Here is a 26,082-nt window from a genome sequence, read left to right on the forward strand (position 1 = left end):
CAGCCAAATTATTCAACCTCACTCTGTCTTATTCTCCACTGTTGTAAATTAATAAATACATGGAAATAAAAATAGAATGTTTTCACACCACAGGGTTTTGTGAGGATTGGATGAGCTATTACATGTAAGGGTACTTTAAAAGTACTCAGTAATGTCTATTATTATGTTTCTTTATAAAAGAAAGTTGAAATATTCTACTATTTTAAGTTTATGAACGTTATTTGGAAAGCTCTGGGACTTCAGCTTCTGCCCATAGTGCCCTGTGGGACCCTGAAAGTACATGGTAAAGAATATTTTTGCTTAAAAAGAGCCATACGTGTCCACTACGTCTTCCTGGAAGTGGTTATGCACAATTGCCTCTCCATTGTTTAGTGTAACGTAGGGAAATAATAGGGGTTAACTGGGTTGTTACGAAAATGCTCAAGGTAATGTGGTGAGAACCCTGGAGCTGGGGCAGCCCCTGGGGAGGAGGCTGCTCACCAGAGTCTGGCAGTCTGGCAAGGTCGGCTTTACCTGGTGATCCGGCCTTGGCCCAAGATTTGACCCAGAGCTTATCACCCACGCCAGGAGGACCTGGCCCTGTTCTCGGTCCCAGAGCTCACAGGGACTGAGTTTATAAAAGCAGAATGTCAAATCATTCATCTTATGATGAAAAAGAAAGCAGTTCTGTGCATTGGAGAGGCAGGCCTGTCTAGCTAGCATGTTTCCTCTTCAAGGCAAGTTAAATGAGAAATTGAATTATTGGAAGGTTACTTGGTGAGTGCGTAGTTGGTCATAAAGGGGTTGAGTGATTCAGATGATTATGGTATCAGGAGCTGTTAGCCTGCTGCATCCGTCCCCACAGTCCAGCTCTCCCTGTCAGGTGATCTGTGTGCTCACAGGAGACACATACACTGGGGGCCCTAGTTGGGTTTGAAATCAGTACTGCCACCATTTGGTTCTCTATCTTTTTTTTTTTAATTTAAGTATAGTTTGTTTACAATGTTGTGTTAGTTTCAGGTGTACAGCAAAGTGATTCATTTGTACACACACACACACAAGACATATATGTGTACATATATATATATTCTTTATCAGATTCTTTTCCATTATAGGTTATTTTAGTTCCCTGTCCTTGTTTACCTATTTTATATATAGTAGTTTGTATCTGCTAATCTCAAACTCGTAATTTCTCTCTCCTCCACCTCCCACAATCCCCTTTGGTAACCATAAGTATGTTTTCTATGTCTGTGAGTTGATTTCTATTTTGTAAATAAGTTCATTTGTATCATTTTTTTTTAGATTCCACATATAAGTGATATCATATGTCTTGACTTACTTCACTTAATGTGATAATCTCTAGGTCCATCCATGTTGCTGCAAATGGCATTATTTCATTCTTTTTATGGCTGAGTAGTATTCTGTTGTATATATGTACCACATCTTCTTAATCCATTCCTCTGTCTATGGACATTTATGTTGCTTCCATGTCTTGGCTATTGTAAATAGTGCTGCTATGAACATTGAGGTGCATGTATATTTTTGAATTAGAGTTTTCTCCATATATATGCCTTGGAGTGGGATTGCTGGATCATATGGTAGTTCTATTTTTAGTTTTTTAAGGAACATACGTACTGTTTTCCATAGCGGCTGCACCAATTTACGTTCCCACCAACAGTGTAGGAGGGTTTCCTTTTCTCCACACCATCTCCTGCATTTATTGTCTGTAAACTTTTTGATGATGGCCATTCTGACTGGTGTAAGGTGATACCTCATTGTAGTTTTGATATGCATTTCTCTAATAATTAGTGATGTTGAACAGCTTTTCATGTGCCTCTTGGCCGTCTGTATGTCTTCTTTGGAGAAATGTCTATTTAGGTCTTCTGCCCATTTTTTGATTGGGTTGTTTGTTTTTTTGATATTGAGTTGCATGAGCTGTTTATAAATTTTGGAGATTAATCCTTTGTCCGTTGATTCGTTTACAAATATTTTCTCCCATTCTGAGGGCTGTCTTTTCATCTTGTTTATAGTTTCCTTTGCTGTGCAAAAGCTTTTAAGCTTCATTAGGTCCCACTTGTTTATTTTTGTTTTTATTTCCATTACTCTAGGAGGCAGGTCAAAAAAGATTTTTCTGTGATTTATGTCAAAGAATGTTCTTCCTATGTTTTCCTCTAAGAGTTTTATAGTGTCCAGTCTTACATTTAGGTCTTTAATCCATTTTGAGTTTATTTTTGTGTATGGTGTTAAGGAATGTTCTAATTTCATTCTTTTACATGTAGCTGTCCAGTTTTCCCAGCACCACTTATTGAAGAGACTGTCTTTTCTCCATTGTATATCCTTGCCTCCTTTGTCATGGATTAGTTGACCACAGATGCATGGGTTTATCTCTGGGCTTTCTATCCTGTTCCATTGATCTATCTTCCTGTTTTTGTGCTAGTACCATATTGTCTTGATTACTATAGCTTTGTAGTATAGTCTGAAGTCAAGGAGTCTGATTCCTCCAGCTCTGTTTTTTTTTTTTTTTTTCCCCTCAAGATTGCTTTGGCTGGAAGCAGCCACTTTCAAATCATTGTGCCATGATTATGTTTCCTTCCTTCCTTGTTGATTCTGCTAGTTACCCATATTTCTAAATGATATACTTGAATTACTAATTTTGATTTTCCTATTGAAGATGATGTCTGTGGAAATGACCACTGAGCACTTATTCACTCTTCCCCTCTTTCCAGTATGGTTATATCTTAATATTTAGTTAAAATCATATTTAACATTTACATTATTGTGCCCATGTATGTATTCATGACGAGCTACCAAAATGTACCATTATTGTTTCCTTCCTCCCTTTCTCTCTTGTATGTATTTTTAATTTTGTCTCTGGAACATATTTCTTCACCCACCCTCCCTCTTTAAATTGATAAGGGCATCTGAAACCTTACCTGCCATGCCTTCACCACACCTTGCAAAATGAACAATTCATTAATATCCTCTAATATCCAGTCCATATTCACATTTCCCCGATTGTCTCAAAGATGTCCTTTTATAATTGGTTAGTTTGAATAAAGATCTAAATAAGGTCCACGAGTTGTATTTGGTCGTTATATTCCCTTTCTTTTAATCTACAGCACTCCACCACCCCCTGTTTTTTGTGACTTTGATTCTTTGGAGAAATTGGATGTGGAATGCTGCATGTTTTAGTGATTGGCTGATGGCTTCATCATGGTGCTGTTTCACTTGTTCTTCCATATCCCATAAACTAGTGGTTATAAGATAGGATTTAGATTTTTTTTAGGCAAAAATATTCTGTAGGCGGTACTGTATACTTCCTATTTTATCATCATAAGGCAATAATGTCTGGTTGTACCACCTTTAATGGTGATTAAATAGATCAGTAGATTCAGATAATGGTAGCCTGAATTTGGCATCCCATTGTCAAATTCCCTTGCCAAATTCCCTATCAACTTTTGAAAGAATGGTTCACCTGATGGTCATCTGTCAATGATCATTGCCTAGAGCCATTATTTTATGGAGCACATACCCTGTCCTTTTGTTGTGTGATTCTGCTTTGGGCCAATAAGTGCTGATTACATAGTGTAACCACAAACAGTCATCTTATTTTCCTTATTTCCAAGTCTAGGTTGGGGTCAGGGGGACTTCTCTGTGACCCACATATACTACCAGATAACTGACTAAATTTACTTGAAAGCAGTATGCTTGTATGTTGTATTAGTTAATGTTTTTATTTGAACCTTAGTTGAGCTTTGCTGTTGGCTTCGAAAACATAAACAGAAAAGTGGAAAACTTTGTCAGTCATATTGAAATGTAACTGGCAGGAAAAAGATAGGTTTTTTTTTTTTTTTTTTTTTTTGAAGTGGAACAAATCAGAGGACTCTGCTTGTGCATAATGTCCTTTTTCTCCAGGGTAGGGAAACTCTGAAATCTGATGGGGTCTCTTCTGCCTGTGAGGGAATTGGAGGAACTAGCAGGATGGACTCTGATGACACATAGTCATTTGAGGACTTTTTGGTTGTTATTATGTTTTAGTTTTTACTCTGCTAGTTTGCTAAGAAGTCTTTCATAAAGATTTTTCCTAAGCCCTATTGCATATGAATTAGGGCTTTTCCTTTCCTCTGTAATGGGGCCTGATACCCTTTGATGTGTTTTAGCGGAATTTAACTTTTAAATACAGTTTGAAACACACACACACACACACACACACACACACACACACACGCCCTTGACTCTCTCGACTGACAAACTGTATTATTTCTTTACTGCAAGAACCTGTCCTGTAGGAACCAACTTCAGTGGCAGGATGATACTGTGGAGACAGCTTGCATCTCCTTCCTGAAAGGTCAGGATGTGAGCTGCATGACGAGGGGAAGTTTTTTCCAGTGTCTCTTGGCTGAAGGGCCTGTTTCTAATTTTTTGAAGATCTCCTTTTAAAGACAGATGAATTCCTGGTATGAATGTCTGGTCTGTTATTGTAGAAAAATGCAGTTTGGTTACCTTTTGAATGACTCCTGGATTCTAGAGTTTAAGGCCCTCCTCTGAAATATTCTGCAGATCCAAATTCTTACAATATTGGGACCTCTTCTGTCGACTGGAATAACCTTTCACATAGCTTTCAATGTGCCCGTCTTTCAAGGTGCCCATCTTGAAATGATGCCTGTCTTTCAAGGCGCGGATCAAATGACACTTTCCCTGAGTCCCCCAGTGAGAAGTGGTCTCTCCCCATCTCCTAGACTCCTGTAGCTTTCTCTTTTCATCCGTCTCATGACAAGGATTATTTATTTGCTCCCTTTCATTCTGGTTTGTTCGCCTACTCATGTTAACTTCTCGTTTTTAACAGGAAAATGTCAGTCTTATCTTTTTGTTTTGACCATAGTTAGTATTTAATAACTATTTTTTTAACATTTTAAATTTCAGTAATCACTTGAGTAATCTTATTTTGTCGGATATCCAGCTTATATTTCAACTGTTTCAGAGATCTGTAGGGAAATCTGTCAGTCAGATATAGAGCCAGATTTTTTATTTCAGAAGAGGGAAAGAAACAATGCGTAGAGGAATTAACATGGAGCTTGGAGATTCAAGACCCACCTGTACCACTTCAGAGTCATTGCTTTAGAGCAATTGGTAGGTCTTGGGCTTTCAAAGCCCTGCGAGGTAGTGCAGACCAGGGAAAGGAGGTCTGGGAGGAGTTCCACACTAGCTGTGCTGTGAAGGATGAGTGTACAAAGTCCATGGGGTCCCTAGGACACAGAGAAGATGGTGAGGCCCGGGGGCGGGGGAAGACTTAGTAATACACTTTATTCTTTAACCTTCTTGCAGTTTTGCCTTGAACCTACCTAGTCCCAGATATGGCTTTCTCTTGCTTCCACTGTCCTCTTGTGGGAACTCCTTGGCTGCATTAATGAATGGGACCACTTCTGATAAACCATAACCAGCACTTATAACGAGCCTCTCCTTAGTTGGAGGACTACCCTCGGAGAGACCATAGAGGCTCTAACAACTATATAGATAGTAACCTCTGTAGAGAAAAGAAGTGAAGCCAAGATCCCATTGAACTGGGCATCACAACTTCACATGCAGCTCAAACTTGTTTCAGAAAGACAGTGAGACCCAGCGTTCTCATGATTGTCATTCCCTTACCACCAGCCTGCCTCTCCTTGTGAGTGCACTCCCTATTAGGATCAAGGACTATAAAGAGCATGGGATCTGCAGTCACTAAACCTGGGTGTGAGTTCATTTACATGCTGTAAACTATAGGCTACTCACTTTTCCTCTCTGATGTGGAAGGAGATGTAATACCTACCTTATCACTCGATGGTAAGGAGATTCAGATGAGATTTTATAAAGAATTCTCCCCTATTAACAAGTTATTTCAAAAGCTACATCTTGCCACACGTGAGAAGCAAAGCCCTGTTGTGGTCTAATGGCTCTTCTTTTCATTAGGGTAAGCAATTCCCTACACCTCTCGGCACCTCGCTTTCCTCTCCTGTGAAATGGGCAGGAATATTGATATGAGTTGTCTAGAGAATGGACTTATCTGGAGTAGAAAATGTGCAAGGTAGACATAGGACTGCTGAGTTACCATTTTGCTATCTCCAATACTGATTTCATTTCTTCCAGCAGGACTTAGAATGCCATAATAGTTTTCTTAGTATCATGCTTGAACTTGACGTATTTGGTTGAAAGAGTGATTTTAGAGTCACATGGGTGTAGCTGCTTGCTGTAAGCTAGGCATGTTATTAAATACATTTATCCTTAAAGCGGAAGAACAATGTCACCTACCTCATAGGATTGCAATGAGGACTGAGAAGGTTATGTAAATAGGGCGTTGAGTGAGGTATGTGGCACCCAGTGGGGACTCAGCCCCTCACTATATATTGCTCTTTAGTTTTTACCTTCATCAAATAGCATTTATTAAAAATTCCAAATAAGGCATGATACTAGGTGCTTTTACTTGAACTAATAGGGTGCTAAGGGAGGGTCAGATTGGGGAGAAGGGCTGAAGGAGACAGTTTGTATTTGCTTGTTTGTTTTATAATAAACAGTAGTAACATCTTCTCTCCTTCCTCTCTGCCTGAGCCTGCGGAGTCCCTGTTCCAGCCTCTTGGCCGCGTGATCTCTGGCTGTGTCTATGGAATACAGCAAAACCCACAAGAAACCAGCACTAATACATGGCAGATCATTTTGAGGGATTTTTGTTTGCGTTCCTGTGCTTGCTCTCCTGGCGAGATAGGAAACCTTTAATAAGACTTTTCCTAAATGATGCTGCATGTGAAATGTGGATTTTTTTCCCCCTCTGTTCTCCTAACAAATGACCATTTCATGAGGTTTCTTTTCATTTTTTTTTCCGTCCTCTTTGCTGCTTCTCAGTACATTCCACAAAGAGCTTATTCCTCTGCTGGTTACTGATTGACGGTTCTGCTCTGTGTGCCCTTTAATTTTGCAATAAACCAACAAGGAATTGAGACCACAAACTTAAAGAGGATTGACTTATTTATTTGACTGGATTCACTGGAGCGACAGGCAGGTTTAGTCATTTCAGTGTGGTCCTGGGGAGGGCAGGAGGAGTCCATGAGAAGGAACACTGTGTTGTAAATAACCAGACAGAAGAAAGCTTGCTTGTCCTCCCATTCCTGGGCAGCTGTTCTCAGCAGTGATCCCTTCCAGGCCTTGATGGGAGCAGGAAGTCTTCCACGAGACTTGCCCACAGTCCAGGATGCTGAATTCAGTGGGACTCTAGATATGTGGAAATGATAGCCACCACCCACAGGTCCCCTGTCCTTCTTTTCAAAAGGATCATGATACACTTTAAAGGGTTGCAAGAATAGCCACAAACCTGTCAAGGTCACCATTCCTTTGAGGCCTAGTCTCTTGGCTGGATGACTTCAAAGACTCCGAACAAACCTCTGCCCCTACTACCTCCATCCCAGCTGTGTCTTCACCATAAAACTGGGGCCTCCAGGATGCAGAGGCACTAATACACTTCATGAATTCATTGCCAAACATATTGAGAAACAATTAATTGCTTCCTGCTTAGCACCACCATTGTATGGAGTAACCAGTCTGAAAATAGATGCAAATATCATTTCAAGTAGGAAAATAACAAACTTCTTGAATGACTCCTATGGATCCTCAGTAAACTAAAGATAGCCCTTGTAGGGTATTTAAAAACATAAACTATAATGGAAAAGAATCCAAAAAAGAATATATATATAACTGAGTCACTTTGCTGTACGTCAGAAACTAACACAGCGTAGTCAATCAACTATACTTCAATTTAAAAAAAAAAAAATGAAGAGAGGAAAAGATAAACAAAACCATAGATACTATTATCATTTAGATTTAAAGACTGCTCCATACCCAGTGCTGCTCTCTAAGAGCTGAAGTGAAGCTGGAAAGACAAATGCCCATATGGAATTTGTCCCAGCTGTGAACTCCTGTTCCAGATCCCAGTGTCGTTTGTGGGTTCTCCCACTTTTAACCAGCTAACTGCCTGTTCTTATTCTGCTCTTATGTGGCAACCTTTCTTCCGAAACTCTTGTCATCACATTTTAGCAGAAGTGAAAATATTAGCACAGTGGTTAGTTGCCAAGATAGAAATAGACTCCAAGAGTCTGTGTCCTTTCTCTTGCCATACCTGCTAGAGCATGGTTCCTCCCTGGCCTGAAGACTCAATGTTTCCAGCTCTACCAGACAGCATTCTAACAGTCGACTGGTTTCTTCTTGCTACCCGAAAGTTTGTCTTATTCTTAAACATTTTGTACAGTTTTCCTCTACATGTGATTTAGCATTAAACAGCATGGAACTTGGTCAGTCTGATGTCAGCAAATGCCTTGCTCTGAAGAAATTAATCAACAAAGATCCACAAGGCTGTGAGTTTTCGTGTTGAGAGCCTTTTATGTGGTAGAACCAGCGTAGGCTAGAGGGCCAGACAGATCTGGTTTGAATCCGGCTCTTCCACATGCTAGCTGTTTGGTCTCAGAAAATTGCTCAACTTCCCTAAACCTCAGTTTCCTCATCTTCAGAACTAAAATAATGTTTACTCTACTGAGGTGTGAGGATGAAATGAGCTAATGTATGTAAAGTACTTGGTACAGGGTCAGATGCATAGGAAGTTCTCAATAGATGCTGGGCCCCCCCCTCCCCCGCCGCCCTTTAGAAACACATAAAACCTCATAACGTTTACCCTGTAAGCAGAAAGATAAGAATAACATAGATGACATAACTAGAGAGAAATTCTCATACTGAGTTACTTGGTACTGATTCTAGAGTGGGAGTGATCAGAACGGAGAGATCAGTGGCAGCTAGCATAGTTAGGAAAGATTTCATGGGAGAGGTAAGATTTGAACTGGCCCTGGAAAGGTGGACACTTCAAGGAGAGTAAAGGAGTACGTAAGGGAGGCTGTTTCAGACTGGGCCACTTAGCCCGAGTGAGTGAACCGTGAGAAATATAGGATACAGAGGTCACAATTTTTTTCCCTGGGGACACTGAAGTGGATAGAATAAAAAGCTAATATTTGTTAGGCACCTGTATCGGGCACTGTCTTAAGTGCTTTATATGCCATTTCATTTATCCCCATAATAGGTATGATTGTTATCCAACTACAGAGTTGAAGAAAGGCAAAGAGAGATTACGTATCCTACCTGGACCCGTCCAGTCAGTAGGTGGTGGAACTGAAATGGAAACCCAGGAGGTCTGACTGCAGAGCCCACCCTTCTCACACACAACAGCTATTTTTCAGCTTCCCTCACGAGGTAGTGAGGGTCAGCTAAGACCATTCTGTGAACAGACTCTGAAAAATATAAAGTATCATACGTGTGGAAAATGGCATGATCATTCTTGTGGATGACATCAGATGAGAGGTGGACACGCTGATAGGTGAGCAACTGAAAGTGAGGAAGGCAGGATCTCAGGCTGGCGCTCACGTCATATTGGGCAAGTTTAGCAGCACACATGCCTCGCCATCCTCTGTAGCAGCTCAGAGGTCTGATACGACCTCACATTTCCACCAGTGCTCCAGCTGGCCAATCCCAAGCCACCAGAGTGGGTGTTGGAGACTGCAGACGTATTTGTCATCTGGCATTGTGTGTGATCTGCCCTTGGCCAGGATATCTGTCTTATGGGCCTGTAGCATGTGATCAGTAGTTGGCTTGTTAGTGGCCATGATGGAAGATCTCCACTCCAAGGGCACTGCCATCGAAGGAAGTCCGCTCCAACTCACCATGTAAATATTTAGCCATTTTAATGTATTTGTTCTGGGCCTGTTCTTTTTGTTTCTCTCCTATGTTGACTCTGTTTAATGGAAGTCGATTATTGTTTGCCTTTATTGGTATCATGTATTTAAGTATAGACACAGACAACATTGCTTCAGCTCTCAACTTCCCCCCACCTTTTGTTTTTAAATAACACCTTACATAATAGCCCTTCCTTGAGGACGTCAAATAAATAGTTTTTGCCCAAGAGCATATCTGATGAGGCTGCTGCCTTGGAAATTTGTTCCTAGGCAAGACCTTTTGACCTCCTTTTGAACAGATAGTGAGTGACCTTTGCTCCCATTTTATGCCACAGATTCACTCTGGAGAAAAGAGTCGGACGCGCATATCCAGTTACTGAGTTTGGAGAGCCCTTGGTTAGGCTGCCATTTCCTCCATGAAATGGAGAAACACGGAGTCAGACCCCCTTTGGAGGTTTCTCAGAGGCCCCTCTGGGCTTCAGCTCCTCCCTGCTATCAGCCACTGTAAGTGTGTGGGGGGGGCTGCAGAGTAGGCAGGTCGGTGTTTATCAGGCTGGACTCCCCCAAGAACCATCTTTTCAGACCCCCGGGGAGCAAGTGACTCAACAGAAGTGTTTTCTCAGTCTCCAATGAGTCTAAGGAGGGGAAATCAGTTAGTAGCAGCCCTCTGTGATGGACAGATCACAAAGCTGTCTTTCTAATCCTCTTTGCAAATCAAAGGGAGGGGAATCCCCAGAGCCCAGGCGCACACGTGAATAGAAAGCACCGCCAAGTAACAAAAACACCTAAAAAGGTCAGCAGAAACTCAGGGGGTTGTTGGAAATTCACTCCCCTGCCTTTCTGTGGGGCTCAGTGGGCAGTAAGGGTGTGGGCAAAGAAAACCAAACTCCACGCAAAAGCCACTCAGCCACAGGAAATGTACCGTGTAGGAAGGTTTCTTCCACATCCATGAGCCTCAGAGTCATCTGACAGTTGGCCTTGTTCTTTTCCAAGCCCTGGCTGACCAGAGACTTTTTTGCTCCCGTGCTAACTGCAGAATTGCACACGGTTGACGTATGCACCATTTGAAGCCACTGGGAACGCGCCGCCGCCGTCCACCAATGGTGCGGGTTGTTTCCTGCCGTGGGCCCCAGATCACTGACAGGATGCCACCGAGGTTGGGCTGAAGGTGGAAACAGCACACCAGCCTGATCTCTGTGGCCTCGTTACAGCTGTCGCTCCATCTGAGACCCGGAACCAGCACGTGTTAACCTCAGCCCCGCTGGGGCCAGTGGAACAGTGAGCTGACAGTGGAACCCGAGCACTTCACGCCTACGTCGACAGCGCAGTAGCTGCCGGCCCAGGGTTTCCACTACATCCTCTTGCATGTGCACCCCAGGAGAAGTAGGCCAAGGAGAAAGCCGGCCTGTGGTGCCGCGCTGTGTGCTTGTGTGTTTCTTCTGGCCAAAACGGCAGACACAGTTCTACCTCAGTGCATTTTCTCAGAACTCAGTGGTCGAGGCAGTGGCGGCAATGAGATGGAAGCAGTATTATCATCCATGCCTTTGTGATTGAATGAGTGTGTATTTGTGCAAAGCCGAAGAGGTTCTTTTCTCTCCTCCCAGCTATGTTGCCTCATATTGAGCCAATATCTTCTTTAAGGACTCTCCTACTAGCTTTACTGGTGAATTTCACAGTGAAATCTGCAACAGAGATTTTTTTCCTTCAGGTCTGTTCTTAGAAGTGTGGATTTTATCAAGATTGAAAGTATTCTCACCATAAACACAAAATTATTTAAAGTTATCTCCCTTATTCTTTTTTCCCTTCCTCTCTTCCTCAGGCACTGCCAATTGGTTCTCTGTAGGATGTATTTCCTGAGGTTGAACATGATGAGAATCAATGATAATGGTGGAATTTTAAATACAGCACAAATACTAATGTGGTTCGAAACATTTTTCATGTGGGGCTGCTACCTTTACAGCCATAATACACTCATTTTCTTCATGTCTTTTATGGGCTCACTTTTAGGTACAGAGAGGTTAGGAGCCTTTCCCAAAATTGCACAGCAGGTTAGGAACAGAACCAGAAATAAAAGGCAACCTTCTTAACTCCCACAATAATCTTTCCTTCAAGCCAAATTGAAGTTTGGTCCTTTTACCACAAATATTTCAAAAGGAAAAGCCCCCATAGCCTTTCAGATTTTCCCAGAAGACGGTTGTCACGTAGACCTTTGAGATGGAAATAGCAGGCTGGAATACTAAAACCCTAGCAGTCCTTTATTCTAGAGCTGACAGTTGATACCTCTCTGGGCTAAAATGAAAGAAAAACGAGTTTTTTTTCATAACGGAATGATTTATAATTTTCCAGAGCTTGGCAAAACTAAGCCAGTGAATAGTAAAACCAGATTTGTGATATTCAAAAGCTAAAATATTTGGTACTTTTCCTCAAATGTTAGATATCTCCTTTCAAAGCTGGAAGGGAGGGTGGTGGGGAATAGTCAGGGGAGAAGTGTGAGTCTGCAAGTATGGCTGTCTAGACCTGCCTTTGTCCCCACACTGCACCCAGGGCACCCCTCTCGCTCTTCTTGGCTGTCCTCCTCTGCCTCTTGCCCTCGCCTGTTTTCCTCTCCCCACTCCCCATTTCCCTCTGACTCCCAGCTCCTATTCAGCAGGCGGGTTGGGGCAGACACCGTCATGGTTGGGAAGCAAGAGGAGAGGATGGTGAAAACCACTCCAGGGCCTTTCTCTCAAGCCTTGGTGATGAAAGGACTCAATGAACCCTAACAATTTCTCACAGGAAAATTCCGGCCTCTGTCTCCTTTAGAGCCACGCATTCAGTAACCCTTAACTGAGCCAGGGTTAAAACTCAGAATTTCTGACTTATTCAAGGCCTGTGTTTAGACAGAAAGGCTCCATCAGAGTCGTACCAGGCAAATAGGATCATTTTAGATACCAAAAGTCATATTTTAAAAAAGTGTACCTTAAGCAGATAGATCATTTTTAATATGAAAATAATATTGATATAAAAGTGAGATTTTATGCAAAAATCTGAACAAACTTTTTAGCCAACCCAGTAATAAGAACTGCGCCTTCAAAACCTATGAAAAGCAGAGCCCTGTCATATTTTTTTTCATATTTGGAGAAAAATGTGGTTACAGTCACTTTATTTTTTTTAATTGAAGTACAGTGGATTTACAACATTGTGTTAGTTTCAGGTGTACAGCAAAGTGATTCGGTTATACATATATGTGTATATATCCATATTCTTTTTAAAAATCCTATTCCGTTACAGTTTACAGCCCTGTCATTTTAGCAGAGAGTCCTGGATCTGGCAACAGGCAGGCAGTTTGGGAGCACAGTCAGCCCTGAAGTCTCTCTTTCTCACTCAGCTGAAGCCCTTTCTCTGGGTGGCCAGTATATCCAATGGGCTGCCTGTTTCCTGGGGAGCTGTGAGTATCAGGACAATCACTGCACCTAGCCCTTCAAGCCCAGTTAAAGTGGTCTTGAAACGCCTCTGATTCTCTGTGTTAGACGGTAGCAGGTTTCTGGCAGGGAATGGTCAGGAGGAGGAAGCAGGTGTCCTTCTGGGCATAAAAATGCGCGCAAGATGACTGAGGGTGCCTCCTGATTGCTCTAGCCCAGCCAGCTCCTAAAAACTCTGTTCCACCCAGAACATGAAGAGCTTTCACTTTCAAGCCTCCTCTGGGTTTCATGACTTTTATTAGATTGAATTCTGGAGACCAGGGCATCCAGGCCTGGACCTGCCCTTGGCTGTCGGCTGAGAGTTCCTCTCTTTCCTCTCCTCTCCTCTGCCCGGTGCTGTCTTAGGAGGAAGAGTGGGCAGGGAGGCCTGCAGACCCCCTTTCTTATCTGAACTGGTAATCTCAGGCAGATGACTCTAGTTTGCTCTCTGGAAGGCGGGGGTTACAAAATTTACTTCTCACCTGCCCCCACGGAGAGCTGAATGAGGGCACGTGCCATATTCTTCCGTCCTTAAAAGAATCCGACTTACAGATATTGAGTTCTTGTTTTGTTGACCATGAATCTCTCTTCTGCTGACCAAACAGGGCCAGATAGCCCATTCCAACTTATTCTGTTCCTGGTTGACCACAAACTCCCTCTTTGTCAGCTCCCAAGAGTCAGATGAAAGGAGCCTCTTTATCAAAGGCTGGACCTTTAGGCTGGACAGTTCCCCACTCTGATTTCTCCAGGGCTGTCCCACTTTCTCTTTTCTCTTCCGTTTTCCACTGGGCTGGAATATACTAAGTGGCTACTAAGGAGCTACCAACAGATATACGTCTTTAATACTTCAATGTAGGGTAGATCACACTAGACACATACAGAGGCCCTTTACGGTAGGATTTATTTTGGAGCAGGAGTAGGAGGTGTGGGTAGAGCCTAAATTAGTCTGGTCATAGCGTAGCTGAAGAAAGATGTGCCACCTGAAGGCAGGTAGTCCACACTGGACACAGAGATTAGTGGAGAGTCAGGCTCAGTTGGTCAGTGGACTCCAGCTCACCAGTCCCCTGACCCTGAGGACTGCTGCTTCTTCTAACCAATTTATTCTGCTCCTACTTGCTTATCTCTAAGTATTTGCTTTCGTAAGCTACCTTTTTGATCCTTAGTGGGAAGGAGTCATATGTTTTTGTTGGTTTGTCTGTTTTCTGAGTTTTCATCCCCAGGACCTTCTGCCTTCTGACCAAAATGACATTCATTCCCAAACATCTGCCTTACTAGTTCTTTTGGTATTTAACTGGTTCCTGTTTTTTCACCTCCTCCCTGCTCCCTATGAAGGCAGGGCCTATTAGGTTATTTATGAATCTGTACTCTGAAGTTTCTTCTTTAGAGAGCTTCACTGTTCCCTTGAATTGAGCTTAGGTGTTGAACTGCGGTACACAGAAGGGTCGAGTAGGATGCATTTAGAGCGGTTGAATGATGCAAGAGAAACTTAGAATCTAGGGGCAAACTTAGGAACTAACCCCCCAAGTTGCCTGGGGAGAGGAGCACTAAAAATGAGACTCAAGGTGTATGTGACATGATATGAGGAGGCAGTTCCTCTTCATGTGTACCTGAAGCATCCTACAACCAGCCAGCATTGCAGGGAGGCCCTTGGGAGTAAGTGGTCTCCCCATATATAAAGTTGAGTGGAGTTAATAGTTACTTTATACAGTGTATAGGGCCACCTGTTCCTCCCAGGAGATAGATGGTCTTCTTTGGCCTGAAGAGTAAACTTTAAGCCGAATTCCATTTCCTCCTGCTTCAGATGTAAAGATGTAATCGTGACCATCCAAAAAAAAAAAAAAAAAAAAAAACACCAACTAAACAAAAACAAAGCAAAATTTCCCCTTAGTCTAAGTCTCACTCTAGCCTTGGATTTCAAATTGATGGTAGTAGTGTGTGTGTATGGTGGGGGGGGGGGGGGGGTTGTAATATGTTTTTAGTAAGTCATGCTTTTCAAGAAATGGCAAAAATAGCATGCATTTCAATTACATTTTCATAGCTTTTTGAGCACATAACCAGCAAATATGTGGTTTTTGTCATCAGTGTACTATATGTTGTACAAAAGGGAATCAGGCATGGGTTTTCTTTCTAAACAAACAAGGTATAAAATCAGCAAAGACAATAATGGGGTTAACATTTAAGCGTTTCCCATTGGCCAGGCACTATGCTCAGGACTTTATATGCGTTATCCAGTTTAATCCTCAAAACCCTGTGAGTTAAGAATTATACCCAGAGAGGTTATGAAACTTGCCCAGCATCACATAATTAGTAAGTGGTGGAACCCAGGATCTGAACTCAGGTTTTCTTGCCTCTAAAGCCCTCAACCCAATCATTGTGCACGCTGCTCTTGTACAAATTTAGTACCAAGTGTCAGGAGCCTTCATCTTTCCAATGGAGCAAAGCAGCAGGAAAGCCCCACTGAAGTGTCAGAACTCATTTTTGGAAAGCAGATCTTGTTAAGATCTGTTTATCACGTGTAATAATATTTGATAAGTTATTTTAGGAGTATAGTTTTCACGTTTCCAGATTGCCTCAGAGGACAACACATCTATAGGCTTCTGCCCAAGTCGTGATTATTTGTAATCGATGCTGTTTGGAAATTTTTCCATTCTGTTATCTTGCTCATCACAGATTTAGAAAATCACAGCAATTCAGCAAGAGCAACCCCCTGAGTTTGGTTGCTGGATATCCCTTCGGCGATTTGGTTTTCAGACTCATAATAAAGAGGGAGTGGATTATTAGCAGGACCACTTAGGAGCTTGTTCTTTTGCCATTGGAGAGTGAAAATGTTTTCTTCTCCATCTGCTCTTCAGTTAGAAGTGGTACTGGGTGGGTATCTTTGGAGGCACATCTGTAATTTGGTTTTAAGCTCAACAGGGTATCATTTTATTAGCTATGTACAATAAAACCATCATCTCAGTGCAAGTTTCCATTATAGGACCAGGGAAATAATAATACACTGAGAAAAAGTGCTCTGAATATGTTAGTAAATGTCTTATTTTTTAATTTGCAAGTTTCTAGAGAAGACAGAGTCTTCACCTCTTTTTTATTTTTATTTTTTGGCTGCATTGGATCTTTGTTGCGGTGTGCGGGCTTCTCATTGCAGTGGCTGCTCTTGTTGTGCAACAGGAGCTCTAGGTGTGTGGGCTTCAGTAGTTGCTGCACAAGGGCTCTAGACTGCAGGCTCAGTAGTTGTGGCGCACAGGTTTAGTTGCTCAGTGGCATGTGGCATCTTCCCGGACCAGGGATCGAACCCATGTGTCCCCTGCATTGGCAGGTGGATTCTTAACCACTGCACCACCAGGGAAGTCCCAAGCCTTCACCTCTTTTTTTCCCCTGTGTGGTTGGTATTCAGTAATGTTTTTTTCTCATTACTGTTACTGTATCACTAGTGTTCTAGTCATTTTCACCAAACTGTCTTTTAGAAGAATTCCCTAAAAAAAATAGAGCTTACATATCTAGATCTCTTGAAGCTTCACATTTTCTTTTAAACCATGACAGACATATATTATTTTCTTCATTGGCAGAAAAATCTCATAGTATTCTCAGAACAATGCCGGTTTCTTACTGGCCTTACTTTAAATAATTACTGTCTTTTTCTTACTGAGATTTTTACATAAATTCTTTGCAACTAAATAAAGCTTAGGAAGGACTAAGATTGGTAGAAATGATCAGGTACTGAAGTATATTCTGATGTAGAAAATTGTGATTTCATGTTCTGTTATTAGATCCAATTATCTGAAGTATGTGGTATATATTTTATTAATAATTTATTAACCTTTATAACATCCTTCTGAAGGAAATAATAGCAACAACAGTGGCTTACATTTATTGGATATTTACCATATGCCAGACACTATATTAAATACCTTACAGGATTAGCTCATTCAATTCTCATAACAGTTCTATAAGATAGGTGTAATTTTACCTACGAATAGATGAAAGTTGAAGATTTAAGTAACTTTCCCAAGGTTCACAGCATCAGAGTCATAATTTGCACCCAGTTTTATTGAACTCCGAAGCCCGTACTCTATATAATAAAGAGGAAAATGAACATAATTCCTGATTCTTGCGCCTGAATATGAATATTTGTTTCTTAAAAGATCAGGCTATTCTTGGCCATTTCCAGCCATTTTAATTGAAAGACTTATCATACGTGATTCTTACCAGTCCATGTGACAGGGAGCAGTACGAAGGAATAGGAGGGATAAGATTAGCAAATACTTGGTGGAATACAGCAGTATCTGGTCATCACCACAGAGTAGCTGGGGATTCACACGAGCCTAGTTGATGCACAAAAACCTTGGACAGGCTGTCTTTGCTAACAGAGGACTTCATTTCTTTACCTGACCCTGCCATCGTGCTCCCCTTCAGCCCCCAATTAAGCTGCCATTGGCATAGGATTTATAATGTGTTGGTGGTCCATTCGAGAGACAGCGACAGAGGTGTGGCTGAGAAGCTGGAGCATAAAAGATGGAGACAGTTTCCATTTCTGCTGCAGTCAGGGTGGCACAGCTGACCCTTGGGACAGACCATGACGATTTGGGCTAGATGCATATTCGAGGTATCAAATGCCTAGGTTTTCAGAAGTTACATTTCCTCTGAGGAACCAAGATGGTTCACCAAGATGCCCATGATGGGAACACCCAAATCTTGGGAAATGATTGTGGCGTTAGTCATGCTGCAGTTTTCCAGGAGAGAATCTGTGTTTTGCTCTTCCTTTAGGTTTCTAAGCAATAGAGTAAATGTTATAATGAGGATTTTTAAGGAAAAGAATAATTTCTTGATGGAACCACGTGTAAAAATACTGTCTGGAAATATATCATGTGGATCAGGTAACTTTAGAGTCCTTCCTAGGAATTTTAAATGTTATGAACTTTATTTTGGCTGGATTCTATTGATTTGTGTTTTAAATACATAGCGAGACTTCGGAACTCTTTTGTCAGAATTCAACTTATTTAAAAGAAGAAGAGTGCTATTCCTTTAGAGACGAGTTTTATTCTAATTTCACAGATTTGGAAATAAAATTCTGACTTTTGAGTTAATGAGGGAATAAGCCCCAGGTATCCAGATGTTAAATTATTGCTTTTCTTCAGCACTAGTCATATTGTGTGTTGTGCATATAATCTTAAAAATGATAAAGCGTGTGCGTATGCATCTTAATTCTCTGGTTGATCTTCTATCATTCAGGTAATATGGTGACACTTCTCTGTCCCAAATTACTCAGCATTTAGAAAGAATTGATTAGCGGTTTAAGGTCTGAAAAAAGTCAGTCTGTTTCCTCAGTTTTCTGTGACTTGAATGACCTAGAGACTTGGCCAGATTTTCTGGCCTAAAGATAAAGCTGATGAAAGTCAGAGCTGGGGTTTTCCTCCCTGTGTACTTACCAGTCTTCCCCTAAACCACCGTTTGCCTTTTGATAGCGCTCATAATGAATTTGGGCTTCTCTCTTCTCCCTTCCCCCCACCTTCTCCTTGTCTGTTCACAGGTTATCTTGACGAATCAAATTACAACCCATCTGAGCGGAGCCCTAGCTTCTCAGGCAGACCTGGTGTCTCCAGCTGATGATTTGTCCCTGTCTGAAGGTAAGGGATCTGTCCTAGAGGGGCGGAAACTTGACGCTGACATAGAGCCACGCCACCGCCGCTCTGCCTCCTGTGGAGAACTGAGACGCACAGCTCATAGGCCCTGGCCAGTGAACCCAGCCGGACCCTGGCAACGTAGGCTTGGCCACGTTTCCTGGCATCAGATCCCTTACGTTTGGAGAGTCTGTTGCTCTGTCTCTGTAAGTGAGCTTCCTTTTTCACCTGAGTGAATCATCTTCACGGGCATCCATCGTCTCCACCTAAGGCTTGTCACTCCTCTGTAGGAATTTTTGGGTCCTTAGTATGAGGACTGGTGAACTGCTAAATGAGTTTGTTTTTGAGACTGATGCTCTAATGTTGGCTTTACCCATGGTCCCACAGCAATTTAACCTGTTGTTTGTGCTGGGTACTTTTGGACTGGCTAAAAGTGTACACCAATATCAGGTACTGAGGATGTGGCTTTCCCAATCAGCTTTACAGAAAGATTAAGAAAAACTCTCCATGTTGGTAACTCTGCAAAATTTTCTCCACCTTCCCATGGTAGCAAAGGTCAGACTGGCTCTGGTTTACATAGCTAGGGGAATTACACCACTGAGCCAGTGGGTGGTTTCTAGTTTTATTGAAAGTTCTTACTTGACATTTCTGAGTTCTGCTAGTTGTAGTCTGGTTTCTTTCAGGGCAGAATGCTGTGGGCCTGGGTGGATGAGTACAGCTGTTCCAGGCCCCTCTGCACTTACCATTCTCTGAGAATTATTCACAATGGAATATATGGGACCTCTAGGCAAGGCTCCTGGCTGCCCAGGTGGTTTTCCATGGATTGGCCTTGGTTTATGGTCTAAAAAATTGCAAGGACCACATCCCTGCTTCTCAGTGGGGTGAAAACGAATTACTTATTTACAAAGACTGTAATGTAGAATGCTCTGTGTACCCTCTTTCCACACTCAATGCCACATTGTCATTCCTCATCACCTGGGCTGAAAAGCTGAATCGTCTGTTATGGTTCCCTCCATGAACTCCTTTCATCATTAAGTCTACATGGTTCTCCTTTCCAAATATATCTGCCCCCTCTTTTTTGTAAGTCGTATTGTGATCAGCTGACTTCTTAAAAACTCACAACTGGATAATTTTGATAAATTCCAAAATGGCCTTCCCAACTCCATCCTCTACCATGTACATCCTGCCACTACCAAATTAAACGTCCCTATTTCTGGCTTCCTTTTACCGTGTCACCCTCCTACTCAGGAATCTTGAAATTGTTTTAGTCCATTTCCTGAGAATAGGCAAAAATCAACAAGTTGATTTTAAAATATTCAGGAATTTGTGGCTTGTTGGTTTTCAGTCAACCAGGGTGGAAGTATTTACACCATGGAAATCAGCAAATGCTGAAAATCAGGTTTTTTCTTTTCTTTTGTGTGGATCAGTTTCCCAAAAAATAGGCTAGATTAAATTGATGTTTCTTAACTCTTTGTAATCTGTTCTTTCCTTCCTCCAGCAAGTGTGCCAACCTTCTGCCTGCTTTCCTGACTACTGCTTTGGGCCTCTGCAGAGACAGCTCACCCTCCTAGAACAGCACTTCCCCTTTTCACTTCTACCTCTTCTTTTCTTCCTGAAACCTCCCACTCCTTCGAGGTTTATTTAAAGACCACCTCTTCCACAAAACCTCCTTGCCTGTTCCAGCCTGTCTTGGTCTCACTCTCTCTTCCTTCTCTGTGGCATTTCTACCAGCTTGGCAATAGACAGAAAAGATCTAAAAAAAATGATGTAACTTTTCATGGTTTCCCCACCAGATTAAGGACACAGTCTCTCTTGTATTGTTTTTGTATCCATGTTGTACCTGAGTGACCAGCAAAGTTCTGGGCACATAGTAGGCAGTAAATAAATGCTGAACCAATACCATAGTAAGTGCTTTGTAACAGCAGTTAACCATGAGAATCACATAAAGCACCTATGAATGTGATTACAAATTATTACTATAATTATTATACACACACACACACACATTTATTCAGTTCCAAGGAGGAGACCAGAAGAGAATATCTTGCTTTCTTATTTGAAAACCAATAAGTAAGAGTACTTTTCTTTGTCCTGGCTTCCTGGTTTATCTCAAGCAAAGAAGAGGAGCAAAACAGTTATAGAGGAAATTGCTTTGTGGCTCCAGGGTAACCACTTTGAGAAAATGGTAAAGTCTTGTTGATGGCCAAGGGAGAGTTACCAGCTCATCCGTAGACAACTTTTTCTTGTTATGAAACCCAAGGGGGAATGGAAGGAATTGATTTTTCTAGATCTTTTTCTTGCAAAGCTAAGCAGATAAAGAGTCTGTAGAATTTTTTTTTCTGAAGCCTGTAATGAAGTTCCTTACCAGTAAATTAAAAAAATAAATTTCTTAGAACATTTATACCTATTCAAATGTATTGCAGTGGTTGTTAATGTTACTGTGATTAAAATGTATAAATTGCTCTGTTCCCATTGTAAGCATTTGTTGTACTGGCTTTGCCCTTGTGTTATTAGCTCTGTGATCTTGGGCAGCTCTTTTAATCACTTTGGGCCTCAGCTCTTTTTTCTCTTGAATGACAGATTGGATGAATGTAAGATGGCTGCAGTCTTTTCTGGCCCTAACTTTATAAGATTGTGATGTGAATCTGAAGGTCAGGAGCGTTCACTCATTGACGGGGTTTTAAAATTCTGATTTACGGGGTGGGAAGAGTGACCTTGTCATCCTGATTAAACGTAAGGGAAAGGATCCTTGGAAATCTTAGCACTGATACATCGGCATACCTCCAACAGCCCCCACCCTGCTCATACTGCTGTCCCTTCCTCTAAAAACAATTCTGGGTTTGTCTTCCCGTCTCTTGCTCTCTCTGCTTCTCTCTCACACAAACGTGCACACAAAAAGTGTGTGCAAGCCGGTGAGAGTGAGAAACACACTGTGATGGGCTGAGCCCAAAATTCACTCTGTCCTGTAATAGATTTCAGCTGCAGAGCAGAGGGCACAGCTTAAACAGTGCTCCCTTGAAAACAGTTGTGGGGTGAGAACAAGCGGTCGAGAGCAGCCAGTGAGAAAATGATCTGAGCTGACCCGAAGGAGAGAAGTACCCAGCAGGGGCTGATGTGGGGAAATGAAGTCCCTTCTGCTTTGACGCAGAACAAGGAACACGAGTGACCTGGCCCAACGGAGAGATCTCTTCCACACCAGCGGATCCTGTACTATTAATATCTGCCAGCTGCAGGCCCAGAGCATCTCCCTGCTGAGATCAAAAGAGCTCCTATCTTAGCTGGAACAAGGTCATCTGCACAGGGCTGTAAAAGCGAGCTCTGGCTGGCTGCGGGGACCTCTGTGGGGGAGGAGAAGGCAGGAGATGGGGAGGTGTTCTCTCACGCTCCTTTAATCTCAGGCTGACCAGCTGTTGCCCTCCCAGTGTTTGTAAAGTTGAGAGTTCTTTGTTTTTGTGTTGCTGGGGCTTTTTTTTTTTCCTTATTGAATTTGTGCCTGGGTCGTTGCTTGGATTATGTAGACCCATGTTCACTACTAGGGTTCACGGTCTGATTGCCTTCGAGGATTCATTCCCCTGGCGAATTATCCAGCTCCCAGGTGGGAGAGCCAGAGAAGGGAGACGTGGGCCCCAAAGGACTCTCCCCACGTTACTCCTGCCCCTAAGCTTTGTGCTCGGAGGAGGCATGAGAGGGCAAATTGAAGTTTTCCTGTTTAGTTACAGTAACGTCTCATACGTGCAAGTGTGCTTATCGATTGTCAGCCTGTGTTTCACAAACATTATTTCCTTCAGGTGGGAGAATGGACCGGTCAAGACTTATGCAAACTGACCAGAGTTCTGTTGTGAACCCCAGGGCAGAAATCAGGGTTTCTGACTTTATGATCTGCATTGTTCTTGACCAGGCACTGCGAGTCAAAGTATTTTCTTCTTCGTTGTTTTGTTCTGTTGACAGAAACTCAGGCATGTAGGTTATTATGAAGTTCAGTGTCTGGTTACTCACTAGGTTATTATGAGTGTTCTGTGGCCAAGGACGTATTTCTTAGATGCCCTTGACATTTCTTCCTGGTAGTCATCGAAGATGCTAAGGATGATTGGATCTCAGTCATAGAGAACATCCTGTTGCCTCTATTGATCAGTAGAGAAAGGATCTAACGGTCCAGCTGGCCTAAAACACCACTTCCTATTCTGAAGTCACCTGGGATTTGAGCAGCAGGACTGGCTGAGCCCCTGTCCATCCAGGCACAGATGGTAGTGAGACTGATGTACAGTGACCGTCAGCCCTGTGCACCATTGAAGCTCTGTTCAACCTAGACCATTCTGTTCAACCTAGACCATTGGCTTTCTTTCCTTCCTCTGATAATTTACTGGGATAGCAGTCACTTCAGTGTGGTGACACACCCATTTTAGGAGTCGAGGGTGGCATGTTAATATCTTTTTATCTGTAGTAATAGTTTTTGGTAGATAATAGCCTTAAAAACTAGAAATTAAAAGTGCCTGGATGGGTCAAGGAAAGAACATGGGAGAAAAAGTAGTGTTTACTAGAACCAAGAATGGTTTCTAGTTTTAGTATCGGAAGCCTTTCTATTCCAATGGAATTGATGGCTGATTTCATGTGCAAGAGAAAGTATTTTGGGATTCATATTCCCTAACAAACCATCCCTGCAGAAAGCTGGAGTCCATTTGATAGATTATATGCAAGTGCGTGTTTTGTGTCTCTTTTAAAATAAATTCAACAAGCAAGAACAGCTCAGAATGGTTGGGACAAATGAGGGACTCGTGGTTGTGAAAGAGGCAGACATCAAAGCGTGGTATGAATTTTCAAGTTTTATTTCCACTCTTGCTTTCCAGCTGGATCTGCTCTGGATTTACTGCAGGATGTTTGAAAATGTGGCTCCCTGCTAATCTCAGACAGTTGCTGTGATCAATGGTTTCTTTCATTTCCGATAAAAAACACTGGTGTTTCTGCTTAAATTGTGTGTACTTTCAGCTTTATTATTATAGTTGTAATTTATTCTCCAGCATAACCCAAATTTGTAATCCATTAACCACAAACTTGGGGGTGGATTGGTCAAGTTAGCAGGACTCTGTCCACACTTTGGCTCCAAGGCCCTGCACAGCCCAACCCCAAACTAAATGTTCATTGATTTGGGTAGGACCCTGTGCAAATGAGTATGGGTGGAGCAGCTTTAAAAATGCAGCTCTTGGGGGCATGGTGCAGGCTGGCTATAATTAGTGCTTTGCAAACATGAGGTGTCACCATGTGGCTGCAAGGTTAAAATTAACAAGGATGGTCACCATTGGGAACATCAGCATCTCCACAGCATTTAAAAATGTCTTAATGTGATGAATCATTTAATCCACCTCAAGCAAGTGAAGCATGAAGGTGAGCAGGGAGCTGCCCAGAGGCCACATAGTGAGAGAGAGGTGGTGATGCTGGGAACAGAAGTCACAGCCCCTCCCCTGAGACCCTAGGTGTGCACACTGCCGCCTCTTAGGAGGGAGTTTGGGGTAAAAATATTTGTGTCCTAGTGACCTTTCAGTTTTTGATTCCAAAGCCACAGGTACATATCAACACACAGAGCTTCACATGCTTCTGTTCACAAAGGGACACACACCTACCCATTCCCCCCCAACCCCCCACCCCAGTATTCAAGAATCCGTGGCCCTTAGCTGGGTATATACCCCTTCCAGCAACAGTTCAGATGCAATGAAAGGCCTCATTTATAGAAAAAGCTTAGAAGATTGAAACACCACCCAAATGCTATAGCATTTAGCTAAATAAAACCTAAATGTTATGTGAGGTGGGGGCCTCTAGAGTTGAGGAGGGAGTGGGCACAGCTTACAAACGACTGAAAAGCTGTGGATCTCACAAGGGAGAGGAACTTCTTGAGGATTTTCGGCAGGGAGGCCGGGGGCAATAGAACCACGGCCAGGGGATCAAAAGGAGAAAGGAACAGTGAAGTCAACCACCGGGAAGCACTTCTTGGTCAGGAGAGTTTGCCAGAGAAACACATTTGAAACAGGAGGTACGTTAAGATCAAATAAGATGAGAGCAGGAAGTTTTCTTCGGGAAGCAGTCTTTGAGGTGGTTTGTGGGAGAGCAGGGTTAGATGTTTTGAAAGTCTTTTCTCCTCACCCTCAGACCTTCTCACTAGTTAGGATTTACGGGCTCATTTCCCAGATCTACGCAGGTTCCTGTTCATAGCTCAGTGTCGTGAAGGCAGAAGGGACGAGAACACCAAAGCTAGTTTTGCCACTTGCTTCAACTGCAGAGATGGCGAGGCCAAAAGCCCAGAGAATGGGATGCCAAGAGGGGGTACAATCCTGGAGGGCTTCAAACTGGAAGGATTCTCTGAGAAGAGATCCTTGTTTACCGTCATCGAAGAGAGTTCTGTACCAAAGAAGAGAGACGTCCAGGTCAGCAATCATAAGGAAGAACAGAATGGCTGGTTTCTAGGAGGGTGCCAGCAGATAACTTCGTTTGTGTTGTTATGTGGCATGAAAGACTTTCAGAATGCATTGGTGATGTTTACTAGGATTTGGGCAGGATTGTAACAAGGTCTGGCAAGGTGGTCTGGCCCAAGGACAGTCCAGGTGAGCTCTGAACTAGGTTCGGATCTCTCTGAGAGCTTTGCTTTTCTTTCTTTTTCTGATAAGCCACTCAGTAAATACCGGTTGGATTAAACTGTATTTCATTCAGTCAGACTGACTTTTCCTGTGCATTAGCTGCATCCCTGCATATATTAGCATAGTTTTAGAGCTATGGTCCCTCCAAAAAAAAAACTTTTTGGCTAGATGAGGAGACCTTTAAGTTCCTTCCAACCCGATAATTTCATGACTTGTGGAGCTTCTACTATATGCACTATGTTAATGTTACAGGAAATCCAGAAATGAGCAAGATATGGTCCCTGCCCTCAAGGTATTTCCAGTGCAGTTTGAGAATCATATTAAAGAAGAACACTAAAAAAAAAAAAAAAAAAAAAAAAGAAGAACACTATTGGGAAGAATGTGTGCAGTGCTTTAGATAAGTATGGCATGAACCAAAGTCTCCAGGATATAGGAAGAAGGGAACATCTCTTTCAGCAAAGGAAGATCTGAAGGGTCCAGGGAGGAAGATGAAAGAGATAGGCCTTGAGGGATGGATAGGATTTCAACAGGCAGAGAAAAGATCAGGAAATACTGAGAACTAAGGCATTAAGTTCAAAATAGGTCTTGTCTGCCTTTATCTCCTATCATTCTCCCCCTCTCCAAACCTGTTCGAGCTGTACAGCCCACTCCCTTGTTCCTTGGACTCTGGGCTTTCTGCCTC

General features: G+C 42.4%; 1 protein-coding gene across 6 annotated transcripts in view; it reads left to right on the plus strand.

Annotated features, from left to right (window-relative positions):
- The window catches only part of RAD51B (RAD51 paralog B), a 557,996-nt gene that overhangs the window by 386,156 nt on the left and 145,758 nt on the right, over positions 1-26,082 (plus strand). For all 6 annotated transcript variants that reach the window (XM_057731230.1, XM_057731228.1, XM_057731233.1 and 3 more), the window contains one exon: positions 18,687-18,783. In XM_057731230.1, the coding sequence (XP_057587213.1) occupies positions 18,687-18,783 (97 nt within the window). The remainder of the gene's footprint in view (positions 1-18,686; positions 18,784-26,082) is intronic.

Source organism: Hippopotamus amphibius, chromosome 4 (assembly GCF_030028045.1).
Source record: "Hippopotamus amphibius kiboko isolate mHipAmp2 chromosome 4, mHipAmp2.hap2, whole genome shotgun sequence".
In the NCBI taxonomy this organism is placed as follows: Eukaryota; Metazoa; Chordata; class Mammalia; order Artiodactyla; family Hippopotamidae; genus Hippopotamus; species Hippopotamus amphibius.